General features: G+C 43.9%; 1 protein-coding gene across 1 annotated transcript in view; it reads left to right on the forward strand.

Moving 5' to 3' along the window:
• The window catches only part of LOC306885512 (heterogeneous nuclear ribonucleoprotein R-like), a 16,263-nt gene extending 2,267 nt beyond the window's left edge, over window positions 1-13,996 (forward strand). Inside the window, exons 3-11 of the mRNA XM_079442085.1 lie at window positions 86-204; window positions 4,011-4,118; window positions 4,678-4,791; window positions 4,879-5,055; window positions 5,502-5,637; window positions 5,824-6,029; window positions 7,273-7,422; window positions 8,807-8,928; window positions 13,143-13,996. Coding sequence (XP_079298211.1) covers window positions 86-204; window positions 4,011-4,118; window positions 4,678-4,791; window positions 4,879-5,055; window positions 5,502-5,637; window positions 5,824-6,029; window positions 7,273-7,422; window positions 8,807-8,928; window positions 13,143-13,749 — 1,739 coding nt within the window. The 3' untranslated portion in view covers window positions 13,750-13,996. The remainder of the gene's footprint in view (window positions 1-85; window positions 205-4,010; window positions 4,119-4,677; window positions 4,792-4,878; window positions 5,056-5,501; window positions 5,638-5,823; window positions 6,030-7,272; window positions 7,423-8,806; window positions 8,929-13,142) is intronic.
• The last annotated feature ends 3,504 nt before the right edge of the window (window positions 13,997-17,500 follow it).

Here is a 17,500-nt window from a genome sequence, read left to right on the forward strand (position 1 = left end):
CAAAACACTCTTAATGCATGCTCTCAGGAGCGTCACTGCTGCTTCAGTCGAGCCTTGATGGATGAACGAGTGTGTGTGTGTGCAGGGCTGGTGGCGTACGTGGATCTGGACGAGCGGGCGCTGGATGCGCTGCGGGAGTTTAACGAGGAGGGAGCGCTCTCAGTGCTGCAGCAGTTCAAGGAGTCTGACCTCTCACACGTGCAGGTGACACACACACACTCAGACACTCACTCACACACTCACAAACACTCACTCACTCACTCACTCAGACAAACACTCACTCAGACACACTCACTCACGCACTCAGACAGACAGGCACGCACACAATCACTCACACTCACTCACTCACTCACTCACACACACACACACACACTCACTCACTCACTCACTCACTCACTCACCCAGACAGACACACACACACACTCAGACACTCACTCACTCACCCAGACAGACACACACACACACTCAGACACTCACTCACTCACCCAGACAGACACACACACTCACTCACTCACTCACCCAGACAGACACACACACTCACTCACTCACTCACTCACCCAGACAGACACACACTCACTCACTCACTCACTCACTCACTCACCCAGACAGACAGACACACACACTCACTCACTCACTCAGACACTCACTCACTCACCCAGACAGACACACACACTCACTCACTCACTCACTCACTCACCCAGACAGACACACACACTCACTCACTCACTCACTCACCCAGACAGACAGACACACACACTCACTCACTCACTCAGACACTCACTCACTCACCCAGACAGACACACTCACTCACTCACCCAGACAGACACACACACTCACTCACTCACTCAGACACTCACTCACTCACCCAGACAGACACACACACTCACTCACTCACCCAGACAGACACACACACTCACACACACACACACACACACACATGTTGGTTTTTGTGGTTTATGGGGACTCTCCATAGGCGTAATGGTTTTTATACTGAACAAACTGTGTGTGCTATTGCCCTACACCAACCCTACACCTAAACTTAGCCCTCACAGGAGACTTGGTGTTTTTTTGAAAATCTAAAAATGCACAATTTAGTATGCTTTTTTTTTTTAAGCCTTTTGAATTACGGGGACATAGGCAGTGTCCTCATAAACCACCTTCATATTGTAATACCTCTGTCATACCCATGTCATTATACACATTTGTGTCCTCATAAACCACATAAACATGCACACACACACACACACTCTCACTCACACACTCACTCACACTAACTCAGACAGACACACTCACTCACTCAGACAAACACACACACACTCTCACTCACACACTCACTCACACTAACTCAGACAGACACACACTCACTCACTCACTCACTCAGACAAACACACACACACTCACTCAGACACACTCACTCAGACAAACACACACTCAGACACTCACTCACTCACTCAGACACTCACTCACTCAGACACAGACACACTCTCACTCACAGTCACTCAGACAGACACACACACACACTCACTCAAACACACGCACTCACTCAGACAGACACACACACACACACACACTCACTCACTCAGACAAACGCACGCACTCACACGCACTCACTCACTCAGACAGACACACACACACACTCATTCACTCAGACAAACACACACACACACTCACTCAGACACACTCACACTCACACACACTCACTCAGACAGACACACTCACTCACTCAGACAGACACACACACTCACTCACTCAGACAGACACACACACACTCACTCAGACACACTCACTCAGACAAACACACACTCAGACACTCACTCACTCACTCACTCAGACACTCACTCACTCAGACACAGACACACTCTCACTCACAGTCACTCAGACAGACACACACACACACTCACTCAAACACACACGCACTCACTCAGACAGACACACACACACACACACTCACTCACTCACTCAGACAAACGCATGCACGCACTCACTCAGACACACTCAATCAGACAGACACTCACTCACTCACTCAGACAGACACACTCACTCACTCAGACACACTCACTCACTCAGACAGACACACTCACTCACTCAGACAGACACACTCACTCACTCAGACAGACACACTCACTCACTCAGACACACACACTCACTCACTCAGACAGACACACACACTCTCACTCAGACTAACACACACACTCTCACTCAGACAAACACACACACTCTCACTCAGACAAACACACACACTCTCACTCAAACACACACACTCTCACTCAGACAAACACACACACTCTCACTCAGACAAACACACACACTCACTCAGACAGACACACTCACTCACTCAGACACACTCACTCACTCACTCACTCAGACACACACTCACTCACTCAGACAGACACACACACTCACTCACTCAGACAGACACACACACACTCACTCAGACAAACACACACTCAGACAAACACACACACACACTCACTCAGACACACACACACTCTCACTCAGACACACACACTCTCACTCAGACAAACACGCACACACTCACTCAGACACACTCAGACACACTCACTCACTCAGACACTCACTCACTCAGACAGACACGCACACTCACTCACTTAGGCAGACACACACACTCTCACTCAGACAAACACACACTCACTCAGACACACACACTCTCACTCAGACAAACACACACACACACACACACACACACAGACACACACACTCACTCACTCAGACAGACACACACACTCACACTCAGACAAACACACACACTCACTCAGACACACACACTCTCACTCAGACAAACACGCACACTCACTCAGACAGACAAGCACGCACACAATCACTCTCACTCACTCACACACACACACACTCACACACTCACTCACACACACTCACTCATTCACTCAGACACACACACACACACACACACACTCACTCACACACTCACTCACTCACCCAGACAGACACACACACACACTCACTCACCCAGACAGACACTCACACTCACACACACACACACACACACACACATGTTGGTTTTTGTGGTTTATGGGGACTCTCCATAGGCGTAATGGTTTTTATACTGAACAAACTGTGTGTGCTATTGCCCTACACCAACCCTACACCTAAACTTAGCCCTCACAGGAGACTTGGTGTTTTTTTGAAAAGCTAAAAATGCACAATTTAGTATGTTTTTTTTTTTTTAAGCCTTTTGAATTACGGGGACATAGGCAGTGTCCTCATAAACCACCTTCATATTGTAATACCTCTGTCATACCCATGTCATTATACACATTTGTGTCCTCATAAACCACATAAACATGCACACACACTCTCACTCACACACTCACTCACTCACTCACTCAGACAAACACACACACTCACTCAGACACACTCACTCAGACACAGACACACTCTCACTCACAGTCACTCAGACAAACACACACTCACTCAGACACTCACTCACTCACTCAGACACTCACTCACTCAGACACTCACTCACTCACTCACTCACTCACTCACTCAGACAAACACACACACACTCACTCAGACACTCACTCACTCACTCACTCAGACACTCACTCACTCAGACACAGACACACTCTCACTCACAGTCACTCAGACAGACACACACACACACACTCACACACACACACACTCACACACACACACACTTGTTTCACTATGCTTGTGGGGACTCTCATAGGCGTAATGGTTTTTCTACTGTACAGACTGTATATTCGATTGCAAACAGTCCGTTCAACAGGTAAACAATTAAGCATATAAATGCATATGACTATCTTTTCATTTTCCTTACTTCTTAATGACATTCATGTTTATGTCTTTCAAATTGAATATTTTACTCAATGTTTGGTGAAAAAAGTTTTGGACTTTTGTATATTTCATCAGATTGGATTTACTGAAACTGATAAAAAAGCTTTTGCGTTCCCCTCGTGTGTTGTGCATTCAGACCTGTCTGATGTCACGTCCTTTGCTCTGATTGGTTGCAGAATAAGAGCGCCTTCCTGTGCGGCGTGATGAAGACGTACCGACAGAGAGAGAAGCAGGGCAATAAAGTGCAGGAGTCCACGAAAGGCCCCGACGAGACCAAGATAAAGGTACTGTGGCTGTTTAACGATCAGTCCGTCATGATCTGTGACTGCCTGTTCTTCTCAAGCTTCTTCACTCCATTGTCCTTGTTAGTATTTCAAGCCTCTCGTTTTTAATCTTTATTCATGGACAGTGCTGGTATCTGTACATTTAAAGAATAACTAAAATAATACAGTTTAAGAAGTTAAAAAGTTTTTATAATAAATTGATATTTTCATTATACAAACTTATTTAGTTTAAATGTCGTTTTATAGTATAGTAAAGTCACCTTTATTTCTATAGCGCTTTATACAATATTGATTGCGTCAAAGCAGCTTTACAGTGGAAAACAGGAAAATAGTTTCAGTAATGCAAGAGGACAATATCAAAAAGTCATTTTCTAGCTGAAGTCAGTTCAGTGATGATTCAGTGATATCAAACATAGTATATAGTAATGTACCAACTGTCAGGGGTTAATTGTAGTTTGCAGCATTAAGATTGTGTCTTTTGATAAATTGTGCTGAACCTGATTGCCTCTGTGTCCAAATGAATGAATATCAAACTGAATTGAGTGTGAATGTGTGTCAGGCTCTGCTGGAGAGGACGGGATACACTCTAGACGTCACGACAGGCCAGAGGAAGTACGGCGGCCCTCCTCCAGAGGAAGTGTTCTCCGGCCCGCAGCCCGGCATCGGCACCGAGGTTCACTGTCACTCTCGCGGTTCTGTGAGCGCCAGCGCCGAGCGACTGAGCTGACACCTGTGTGTGTGTGTGTGTGTGTTCCTGCAGGTGTTTGTGGGGAAGATCCCACGCGACCTGTACGAGGACGAGCTGGTTCCTCTGTTTGAGAAGGCCGGCTCCATCTGGGATCTGAGGCTGATGATGGATCCGCTCACCGGTCAGAACCGCGGCTACGCCTTCATCACCTTCTGCAGCAAAGAAGCAGCGCAGGAGGCTGTCAAACTGGTATGTGTGTGTGAGAGTGTATGAGTGTGTGAGAGTGTATGAGTGTGTGAGAGTGTATGAGTGTGTGTGTGCGTGTGAGAGTGTGTGTGTGTTTTTGTGACAAATGAGGCCATGTCCCCACTTTTCAAAACGCTTATAAATCATACATAATGAGTTTTTTTGGGGGAAAGTAGAAATGCGCAGTCTCCTGTAAGGGCTAAGTTTAGGTGTAGGGTTGCTGTTTTTATTTTTTTAATTAAACTTGAAACTTAATTCAGTGGGAAAACAAGATTATTTTTCTGATTCCAGTGGTAGATATTTTTTCTTGATTGCCAAGGCAACATTTAAATTTTTTAAATTAAAATAAATAATTACAATGATTACATGATTAAGTAGCTACTAATAAGTGACCAAACGTGAGGCCACAATTACTTAAAAATATTGCTGTTGTGTGTGTTTGGCATCAGTGTGATAACTACGAGATCCGGTCGGGCAAATATCTGGGCGTCTGCATCTCCGTGGCCAACAACCGTCTGTTCGTCGGCTCCATTCCCAAGAACAAGACCCGCGAGAGTATCCTGGAGGACTTCGGCAAAGTCACAGGTGAGGTGTGAGAAGCAGGTGTGTGTGTGTGTGTGCGTGTGTGTGTGTGTGCGTGCGTGCACGCGCGCGCAGGGCTATAGTCTCATTCTTCCCAACGGTTGCTCTTTTGCCAATAACTTTCTCAGTTGGTCGCACAAGCAAATAATTTGGTCACAGTTTTTAATGGTGTGTGTGTGTGTGTTTCAGAGGGTCTGCAGGAGGTCATTCTGTACACGCAGCCAGACGATAAGAAGAAGAACCGTGGCTTCTGTTTTCTGGAGTATGAGGATCATAAGTCGGCGGCTCAGGCGCGGCGCAGGCTCATGAGCGGGAAGGTGAAGGTGTGGGGGAACCCGGTGACCGTGGAGTGGGCCGACCCGGTGGCCGAGCCCGACCCAGAGGTCATGGCTAAGGTCAGTCTGTGTCCGTCCACAGCTCTGTAAATCTGTGTGCTGAAGCTCAATGCCCTGATCATGATTAGTGGTTGACCGATATATTGCCAAGGCTGATTTTTCAAATATCTGCATCGGCCGATAAGTTTTCCTGTTTGGCTGACGTGTTCGAGGCAGGACTTTTATTTTGACTGCGTTGAGAGCGGCAGTGCCTGAGCACACAGCGTCATTAACAGTTCTGTCTTTTTTCTCTCTGTTTTTGCTGTATTGTATTTGTTGTATAGCACTTTTTACAAATCTATTGCTTTTAAACGTGCTATAGAAATAAACTTTGGCTTGACTTGAACAGTTCTGTCTAATACGGATAGAAGTCTAATAATCAGATAGAACTGTTAAACAAGGGATTTAAAATGTATACAAAAAAATATCATAACGATTGGTTATGTGTCCCTGCAGCACAAGAGCAGTCATGAGTAACACAGGTATATCTGTAGCAATAGACAACAATACATTGTATGGATCAAAATTATACATTTCTCTTTTATGCCAAAAATCATTAGGATATTAAGATCATGTTCCATGAAGATATTTTGTAAATTTCCTACAGTAAATATATCAAAACTTCATTTCTGATTAGTAATATGCATTGCTAAGAACTTCATTTGAACAACTTTAAAGGAGATTTTCTCAATATTTAGATTTTTTTGCTCCCTCAGATTCCAGATTTTCAAATAGTTGTATCTCAGACAAATATTGTCCTCTCATAACAAACCATACATCAATGGAAAGATCATTTATTCAGATTTCAGATTGTTTAAATCTCAATTTCAAAAAACTGACCCTCATGACTGGTTTTGTGCTCCATGCTCACATATATTGTTAGTAATAGAAAGGCAAACATTATATATAATACGTTCTCATTTGCCGTCAGTATTCACTGACATATTTGTCATTTTCACTGTGTGCTGTTAGTAGAATGAGTGTTACCTTGGCTTTATTTGAAAAAATATGATTCCCAGTGCACACAAAGTTGCCCTATTGGTTACAGTGTTTACTTCCTTTTTAATTATATTTATTTATCTTTGAAAAATGCATTGTCATCTAAAGTATAAGTATGTTTATTTTACACATTTATTTTGAAATCCATTTTCAAGTGATTTCAGATTTCTTAAATATTAAATAAAATGATATCGGCCGCCCTGCTTTCCAAGAGATGGTCTGTGGGCAGAGCAGTGTTGATCTGACGCTCCGCTGCGTCCGGCAGGTGAAGGTGCTGTTTGTGCGTAAGCTGGCCACGCCGGTCACAGAGGAGCTGCTGGAGAAGACCTTCTCTCAGTTCGGCAAACTGGAGCGCGTCAAGAAGCTGAAGGACTACGCCTTCGTTCACTTCGAGGAGCGAGACGCCGCTGTCAAGGTGAAGCACAGGCCTCTTTACACAAAGTGTTGATTTTCACAAACTTACTATATGTATTATTGTACATGCATCCCTGTTACCAAACTTTTTGAGATGCGTAAGTACAGTTTTAGAACTGGTTTCATTATTTCTGCAATGACTATTAAATAAACCTAAATAAGAAATTAAGATTATGCCGAAATGAGTAACAGGTTTATAGATTTAAGCTCCGTTCCCACCAAAAAAAAGAAAAGTTGTGAAAGTGATTCAGATGATATAGTTTCTCTGAGCCTTTATCGTGATAGCTGTGGTATTCTTTAATATCAAGAACGATTTTTAGAACCATATCTTTATCGTTATCTTTATAATTATCGCCCTTGGTGTGAACGGGCCTTTAGTCTGAAATGTGTTACTCAGAAAGGAGGTTTATTTATTTTTTTCCCTTTCATAAATGTAAGGGGGTTTTTGTTTTTTTATCTAAATTATTGCTTGTTTTTATGGTAGCATTGGCTTTTCTTTTCTTTTTTTGCTTAGTTATTTTAATCAGTGGGCTTTTTTAAAGCGTTAAATCTGTTAAAATAACAAACAGGCAATATCATTTTTAAACACTGCCATGATAAATCCAAGCAGTGTACGTTTAAAACAAATAAAATGTATATTTACAAATGATAAATATAAAAGCAAATTAAAACTAGTGCTGTCAAACGATTAATCGCATCCAAAATCAAAGTTTTTGTTTACATTATGTGTGTGTGCTGTGTATATGTATTACGTATATATAAATACAAACACATGCATGTATATATTTGTTTTTATATTAAATGTATAATATAAGTTTATATTAATGTAAAAACGTAGATATTTCCAAAATATATACTGTGTGTGTGTGTGTATATATATATGTGTATATATATATGTATGTAAACAAACTTTTATTTTGGATGTGATTAATCGTGATTAATCGTTTGACCGCACTAATTATAAGAAACTAAATGTAACTTGGTTCATCTTTATTTATTTCAAGTAATTAAGAGATTTTACCGGTGCTCTTCTTTTTCAGTTGCTTAAAGAGTAGACATTTTCAAATCATTTTAAATGCCAAACAAATATTTATTTGTATTGCTGTCATGCTTTAGAAAGGGCCCGATGATGTCACTTCCTGTTTCAGTAGGGATAGACGTGATGACATCAGTGTTGAGTAGATCTGTGCATCATTAGGACGTCACAAACAGCCGTAGGTCTGCATGTACACTTTATGTCATGAATAACAATGAAATATTCATCAGCCGAAAGAGGAAACCCCCTCAGTGTCTGGCTGTGTAAACCTGTCTTCATTTAGCAAAGCTCAGGGTTTATACTGGTGCTCCCCATGAGCTGGTGCTGATGGGCTTTGGTGTGTGTGCAGGCGATGCAGGAGATGAACGGGAAGGAGCTGGGCGGCGAGGAGATCGAGATCGTGTTGGCCAAACCTCCAGATAAGAAGAGGAAAGAACGACAAGCTGCCAGACAAACCAGCAGAAACACAGGGTGAGACGACTCGCACACCGCTAGCTACAAATACTGAAACCCAACCCTGACGGCTCTGCATTCCTACAGTTCATCCCTCGTAACACACACAGGTCTGTTTTGACCCGGAGGATACACATTTCTACTAAATGCATAGGTTTAGCAAGTGAAAGAAACATTGCAAATGCTCTAAGGCTCTCAAAATACACAACATTTTTTTTGGATTCTTTACAGTTATTTTTTAAGGGAGATAAACATGTTTCTTGTTGGGCTCATTTTGACCCGGGTATGTACGGAGCACCATTACGTGTCAGAAATAGAGTTATCTGTGAACTTATATTAGTGTCCAAAAACTTCTGTAAAATATATTTGGACTTTTACCCGTATCTTTTGTTGATAAAGGTGAAATATGTACGGACAAACCATTACAGTATGAAAGAGCAATCACTTTTTTCATCTGAATATGACGGTTTATGCTAGTAAAATGAATTTATTTTGGTTAAACTTTTCAGAGTAATATTTAATCACTGAATATGCAGGTTTCATAAGTTTGGACTGTTGTTGAGTAATTACGAGTTATAAATTCAGAGGAATTTCATGAAATCCATTCATTCCATGTGTAATTTTGAAATTTCAAGGAATACTTTAAATACTTTAATTAATAAAAAAGGGGTAAATGCAGTAAATAACATGGTAACATTCAAAACTTAGAAATCTTCACATTTAAGTTGCTGTTCAAGTACAGTATGGTTTTAAGTAAAATATATTAAGTTATGACTGTTTTACAAAATATAAGATAGTATACAGATCTTTAATGCATTATGGGGGTTAAAGGGGTCATCGGATGCCCATTTTCCACAAGTTGATATGATTCATTAGAGTCTTCGTGAACAGTCTATAACATACTTCGGTTAAAATTTCTCAATGGTAGTGTAAAACAACAATCTTGTCACCCTGTCAAAAACAGCTCTGTTCACAGCAAGCCGTTTCGGTGCATGTCCCTTTAAATGATATTGAGCTCTGCTGACCCCGCCCCTCTCTTCTGTGGGGTGACCCACATTCTCTGAGACGTTAACTTTAGCCGCCGTGGAACTAGCTAACTAGCACATTATTAGGAAAGATTCGTAAAAAAAAACCTTCTACTCACTTCTTCTGTAGATATAGCTGGATTACGAATGATTCGTGCAAACATAGATGCATTTAGGCAGATCAGGGGCGCATTCCCTTCAGAAACAAACAATAATCCTCTGTGTCTTCAGCGGCTCAGATATCTGGAGTAAAAGATGACTGCTTTGTTCATTATTACATCCATAGACTGTAAAAAAAGATGGACGACGCGTCTCCGCTTCCTTCCGTTATAGAAAAGTGAAGCGAATACATCTCAGTATGGCCGCTGCCATTGTGAGTAAATGACAAGCCAGAGTCTGCGCAGTAGAGCTTCGTTTGGAGCCAGAGTCTGCGCAGTAGAGCTTCGTTTGGAGCCAGAGTCTGCGCAGTAGAGCTTCGTTTGGAGCCAGAGTCTGCGCAGTAGAGATTAGTTTGGAGCCCGAGTCTGCGCAGTAGAGCTTCGTTTGGAGCCAGAGTCTGCGCAGTAGAGCTTCGTTTGGAGCCAGAGTCTGCGCAGTAGAGATTAGTTTGGAGCCCGAGTCTGGCTCCAAACGAAGCTCTACTGCGCAGAGTCTGCGCAGTAGAGCTTCGTTTGGAGCCAGAGTCTGCGCAGTAGAGCTTCGTTTGGAGCCCGAGTCTGCGCAGTAGAGCTTAGTTTGGAGCCAGAGTCTGCGCAGTAGAGATTAGTTTGGAGCCCGAGTCTGCGCAGTAGAGCTTCGTTTGGAGCCAGAGTCTGCGCAGTAGAGCTTCGTTTGGAGCCCGAGTCTGCGCAGTAGAGATTAGTTTGGAGCCCGAGTCTGCGCAGTAGAGCTTCGTTTGGAGCCCGAGTCTGCGCAGTAGAGCTTCGTTTGGAGCCAGAGTCTGCGCAGTAGAGCTTCGTTTGGAGCCCGAGTCTGCGCAGTAGAGCTTAGTTTGGAGCCAGAGTCTGCGCAGTAGAGATTAGTTTGGAGCCCGAGTCTGCGCAGTAGAGCTTCGTTTGGAGCCAGAGTCTGCGCAGTAGAGCTTCGTTTGGAGCCAGAGTCTGCGCAGTAGAGCTTCGTTTGGAGCCAGAGTCTGCGCAGTAGAGATTAGTTTGGAGCCAGAGTCTGCGCAGTAGAGATTAGTTTGGAGCCAGAGTCTGCGCAGTAGAGATTAGTTTGGAGCCAGAGTCTGCGCAGTAGAGATTAGTTTGGAGCCAGAGTCTGCGCAGTAGAGATTAGTTTGGAGCCCGAGTCTGCGCAGTAGAGATTAGTTTGGAGCCCGAGTCTGCGCAGTAGAGATTAGTTTGGAGCCAGAGTCTGCGCAGTAGAGATTAGTTTGGAGCCCGAGTCTGCGCAGTAGAGCTTCGTTTGGAGCCCGAGTCTGCGCAGTAGAGCTTCGTTTGGAGCCCGAGTCTGCGCAGTAGAGATTAGTTTGGAGCCAGAGTCTGCGCAGTAGAGATTAGTTTGGAGCCCGAGTCTGCGCAGTAGAGATTCGTTTGGAGCCCGAGTCTGCTCAGTAGAGCTTCGTTTGGAGCCCGAGTCTGCGCAGTAGAGCTTCGTTTGGAGCCCGAGTCTGCGCAGTAGAGCTTCGTTTGGAGCCAGAGTCTGCTCAGTAGAGCTTCGTTTGGAGCCAGAGTCTGCTCAGTAGAGCTTCGTTTGGAGCCAGAGTCTGCTCAGTAGAGCTTCGTTTGGAGCCCGAGTCTGCGCAGTAGAGATTAGTTTGGAGCCCGAGTCTGCGCAGTAGAGCTTCGTTTGGAGCCCGAGTCTGCGCAGTAGAGATTCGTTTGGAGCCCGAGTCTGCGCAGTAGAGCTTCGTTTGGAGCCCGAGTCTGCTCAGTAGAGCTTCGTTTGGAGCCCGAGTCTGCGCAGTAGAGCTTCGTTTGGAGCCCGAGTCTGCGCAGTAGAGATTAGTTTGGAGCCCGAGTCTGCGCAGTAGAGCTTCGTTTGGAGCCCGAGTCTGCGCAGTAGAGCTTCGTTTGGAGCCCGAGTCTGCGCAGTAGAGCTTCGTTTGGAGCCCGAGTCTGCGCAGTAGAGATTAGTTTGGAGCCAGAGTCTGCGCAGTAGAGATTAGTTTGGAGCCCGAGTCTGCGCAGTAGAGCTTCGTTTGGAGCCCGAGTCTGCGCAGTAGAGCTTCGTTTGGAGCCCGAGTCTGCGCAGTAGAGCTTCGTTTGGAGCCCGAGTCTGCGCAGTAGAGCTTCGTTTGGAGCCCGAGTCTGCGCAGTAGAGCTTCGTTTGGAGCCCGAGTCTGCGCAGTAGAGCTTCGTTTGGAGCCCGAGTCTGCGCAGTAGAGCTTCGTTTGGAGCCCGAGTCTGCGCAGTAGAGATTAGTTTGGAGCCAGAGTCTGCGCAGTAGAGATTAGTTTGGAGCCCGAGTCTGCGCAGTAGAGCTTCGTTTGGAGCCCGAGTCTGCGCAGTAGAGCTTCGTTTGGAGCCCGAGTCTGCGCATTAGAGATTCGTTTGGAGCCCGAGTCTGCGCAGTAGAGCTTCGTTTGGAGCCCGAGTCTGCGCAGTAGAGCTTCGTTTGGAGCCCGAGTCTGCGCAGTAGAGATTCGTTTGGAGCCAGAGTCTGCGCAGTAGAGATTAGTTTGGAGCCCGAGTCTGCGCAGTAGAGCTTCGTTTGGAGCCCGAGTCTGCGCAGTAGAGCTTCGTTTGGAGCCCGAGTCTGCGCAGTAGAGCTTCGTTTGGAGCCCGAGTCTGCGCAGTAGAGCTTCGTTTGGAGCCCGAGTCTGCGCAGTAGAGATTCGTTTGGAGCCCGAGTCTGCGCAGTACAGCTTCGTTTGGAGCCCGAGTCTGCGCAGTAGAGCTTCGTTTGGAGCCCGAGTCTGCGCAGTAGAGATTCGTTTGGAGCCCGAGTCTGCGCAGTAGAGCTTCGTTTGGAGCCCGAGTCTGCGCAGTAGAGCTTCGTTTGGAGCCCGAGTCTGCGCATTAGAGTCGTGAGGCGGAGCTGCAGAACCAAACTCCTGCAGACCCAATCAACACACATTTATGTTCAAACAACATGTAGAAGTGAAATTAGCATCTGATGACCCCTTTAAAAAATATATATATTTTTTATGCTGTTTTTACAAACGAGGACGTCCCCAAAAGTCAGTTTTGTCAGGTTTAGCTCAGAAGTGTGTCCCTGAACTGTGGTTAGATGCTGATGGTGTGTCTGTGTCCACCTGTGCAGGTATGATGACTATTACTACTACCCTCCCCCCCGCATGCCGCCTCCGGGGCGAGGCCGTGGGCGTGGTGGACGGGGCGGATACGCCTACCCGCCCGATTACTACGGTTACGAGGAGTACTACGACGACTACTATGGTTACGATTACCATGACTACCGAGGTGGCTACGATGACCCCTACTACGCTTACGACGACGGCTACTCCATGAGGGGGCGGGGCAGTGGGCGGAGCCGTGGAGCTCCACCTCCACCTAGAGCCCGTGTTGCCCCACCCACCCGCGGCAGGGGCGGGTATCCCCCGAGGGGCAGTGCTCCTATGGGTGGGGGGCGGGGCCGCGGCGGGGGAAGGGGTGGGCCCTTCCAGCCCCCCCGGGGCCGCGGCACCAGAGGCGCACGAGGAAACCGCGGCGGGAACGTGGGTGGAAAGAGGAAGGCAGACGTGTTTAACCAGCCGGACTCCAAACGTCGACAGACCAACCAGCAAAACTGGGGCTCGCAGCCCATCGCCCAGCAGCCCCTGCAGCAGGGCTCCGACTACGCCGCCGGCTACGGCTACAGCAACGACTCGCTCGAGTTCTCCCAGGACTCCTACGGCCAGCAGTGGAAGTAGCCCCGCAGCCCGCCCTCGTCCTGAGAAACTAGACCGTGATTGGCCAGCAGTGTTTGTTTGACTTTTCTATCCTCCAATAGCCCTGTAGATTCTGTCCGTGGCCCCCGCGGGACGTTTGTCTTAAATAGACACGACACTTTTATTCACACATCCTCCTCCTGGTTTTAAACTCCACCATGAACATTTTAGTGCTGTCAAACCATTAATCGCGATTAATTGCATGCAAAATAAAAGCGTTTGTTTACATAATATATGTGTGTGTACTCTGTGTGTGTATATATAAATACACACACATGCAATAGATATTTTTTAAATATTTACATTATATTCATGTAATTTATATATGAATATTTAACATAAACATAACACTTTTTTTTTAATATACATGTATGTGTGTGTATTTATTTATATATACATAATAAATATACGCAGTACACACACATTGTGTAAACAAAAGCTTTTATTTTGGATACGATTAATCATTGCCCAGCACTACGTAATATATTTACGTAGTATATTGTTTATTTATTATGTATATATATAAATACACACGCGTGCAATATATATTTAGAAAATATTTACATGTATTTAAATATTTATATAACATATATAAATATATTCAAAATATAAACACCACGCATTTTTCTTAAATATAAACATGCATGTGTGTGTATTTATATATATATACATAATAAATATACACAGTACACGCACATATATTCTGCAAACAGAAGCATTTATTTTTGGATGTGATTAATCGGATGAATCGTTTGACAGCATGTGAGCATTTTAACGAAGACACTGATACTTCCGAGCAAAGGTGTGTGTGTCATGAGGGACGTTCAATCATGAAATGGCCTGCCAGAAAGATGTGGTCCTTCCTCCGTTGTCATCGTATCTCTCTCTCTCTGTGCTAGTGGCGTAGGGACTCGCATGTAAATAATGGCTGTCGACTAGAGCTTCCTTTCGGCATTTCCTTTTACTTTTTGTCGTTTTTTTTTTGCAGAAGTGGAGAAAAGAATCCACGAGAAGGAAAAAAAAGTTTTGTAGCAGGAGTGCTGTTTAAGTGTCTGTTTAGCATTTCTAGAAGTAGTCGAATTGTGTTTTTTAAAAACTGATATACTGATATTATAACTTGAGATGTTTTTTTTCCATTTGGGGTTTGCTGGTGAGGGTTTGGTCTGGCTTACCTTAAGAGCTACGGCCCGCTGGTCTGATGTTTGTATTTATAACTTTTATTTTTTGTTTGTTCAGTTTCAATAAAACTCAATCGAGCAACTTCCACTGGTTTCTGCGAGCTTTACGTAGTGTGCCGTCAAAGTGTGTGTGTGAGAGAGAGAGAGAGAGTGTAGCTCAATTAAAGCTTTATTCATCCCTGATCAGCATATCCGCAAACTCACAGATAATAACCAAAACAATCCAAGGCTCTTATTTAGCACAGTGGCTAGATTAACTAATAAACAGACACCACCCGATCTAAATATTCCCTCACAGTTTAATAGTCATGACTTTATGAATTTCTTTACTGATAAAATAGATAACATCAGAAATACAATATCAAATGTAGATTCTACTGCGTCTAGTATTTCAGCTTCATTCATCGCACCCAAAGAAAAACTGCAGTGCTTTACAACTATAGGACAGGAAGAGCTAAATAAACTTATCAGTACATCTAAACCAACAACGTGTTTATTAGATCCTGTACCCACTAAATTACTGAAAGAGTTGTTACCTGTAGCAGAAAAACCGCTTCTCAATATTATTAACTCATCTTTATCTTTAGGTCACGTCCCAAAACCATTCAAGCTGGCGGTTATTAAGCCTCTTATTAAGAAACCACAACTAGATTCTAATGAACTGGCAAATTACAGACACATTTCAAATCTTCCATTTATGTCTAAAATTTTAGAAAAAGTTGTCTGCTCAATTGTGCTCCTTTTTGCAAAAAAATGATCTCTATGAAGAATTTCAGTCAGGTTTCAGGCCTCACCATAGCACAGAAACTGCACTTGTTAAAATTACGAATGACTTACTACTTGCTTCAGATCAAGGCTGCACCTCATTGCTAGTATTACTTGATCTTAGTGCTGCGTTCGACACTATAGACCATGACACACTCATAGAACGATTACAAAACTATATTGGTATTCAAGGACAGGCTTTAAGATGGTTTAGATCCTACCTGTCCGATCACTACCACTTTGTTCATTTAAATGGAGAGTCATCTCAATTATCACCAGTAAAGTATGGAGTACCACAAGGATCTGTCCTAGGTCCTCTGCTATTTTCAATATACATGTTGCCCCTTGGTAATATTATTAGAAAATACGGGATAAGTTTTCTTTGTTATGCTGATGATACTCAACTATATATCTCAACAAGACCAGATGAAACTTCTCAACTATCTAAGATAATAGATTGTGTAAAAAGTGTAAAAGATTGGATGACCAATAATTTCCTCCTATTAAATTCAGATAAGACAGAGATATTACTTATTGGACCAAAAAACAGTACACAGAATCTCGTGGATTATAATTTGCAACTAGACGGATGCACTGTTACGTCCTCTAAAGTCAAAAATCTGAGTGTTATATTAGACAGTAACTTGTCCTTTGCAAATCATATTTCCCATGTTACAAAAACAGCATTCTTCCATCTTAGAAACATTGCCAAGCTTCGAAACATGCTACCTGTTTCTGATGCAGAAAAGCTAGTTCATGCATTCATGACCTCTAGACTGGACTATTGTAATGTACTGCTAGCTGCTTGTCCTGCATCTTCAATAAACAAGCTACAGATAGTCCAAAATGCAGCGGCTAGAGTTCTTACCAGGTCAAGAAAATATGATCATATTACCCCAATTTTACAGTCTCTGCACTGGCTACCTATTCAGTTCCGTATCATTTACAAAATATTATTACTTGCCTATAAGGCCCTAAATGGTTTAGCACCTGCGTACCTAACTCGTCTTCTACCACGCTATAATCCAACCCGCTCCCTAAGGTCACAAAACTCTGGACTTTTGGTAGTACCTAGGATAGCAAAGTCCACTAAAGGAGGTAGAGCTTTTTTACATTTGTCTCCCAAACTCTGGAATAGCCTTCCTGATAACATTCGGGGTTCAGACACACTCTCTCTGTTTAAATCTAGATTAAAGACACATCTCTTTAGCCAAGCATTCACATAATGCATCTTATAATCTTGTACTGCAGTTATATCTGATCAAATGTACATTATTATTATTCTTTAGCTTGGGTTGAACAAATCATTTTTGCTTAGATGGAACAGCAGCTACGCTAATTATGTCTCTATTTGTTTCTCTGTTGATTAACATCCCGTGGTAACTAGGAATGACAGAAGCTTCAGTCTGGATCCAACCCTTAAATGATCTGAGATGACCGAACACCTGAGAAAAGATGATGCCAACCCCTCAGAGGACCTCAGAGGATGCCAACGCTCATGGCAAAATTTGGTAATTGTGTATGTTGTCAAAGTTAAATATATTAAGGTTCTGCAATATATAACGACTGATCTTCAACGAGCCCAAAAGAGCGCATGTTACACCTCTCTTCATCTCCTTGCACTGGCTACCAGTGGCAGCTCGCATCCAGTTCAAGACACTGATGCTTGCGTACAGAACTACCACAGGCTCAGCACCCTCCTACTTCCACTCACTATTACGAACCTACATCCCCTCCAGAAGTTTGAGATCTGCTAGTGAGCGACGCCTTGTGGTACCATCACAGAGAGG

The sequence above is a fragment of the Barbus barbus genome (genome assembly GCF_936440315.1).
Source record: "Barbus barbus genome assembly, chromosome: 19".
Classification (NCBI taxonomy): Eukaryota; Metazoa; Chordata; class Actinopteri; order Cypriniformes; family Cyprinidae; genus Barbus; species Barbus barbus.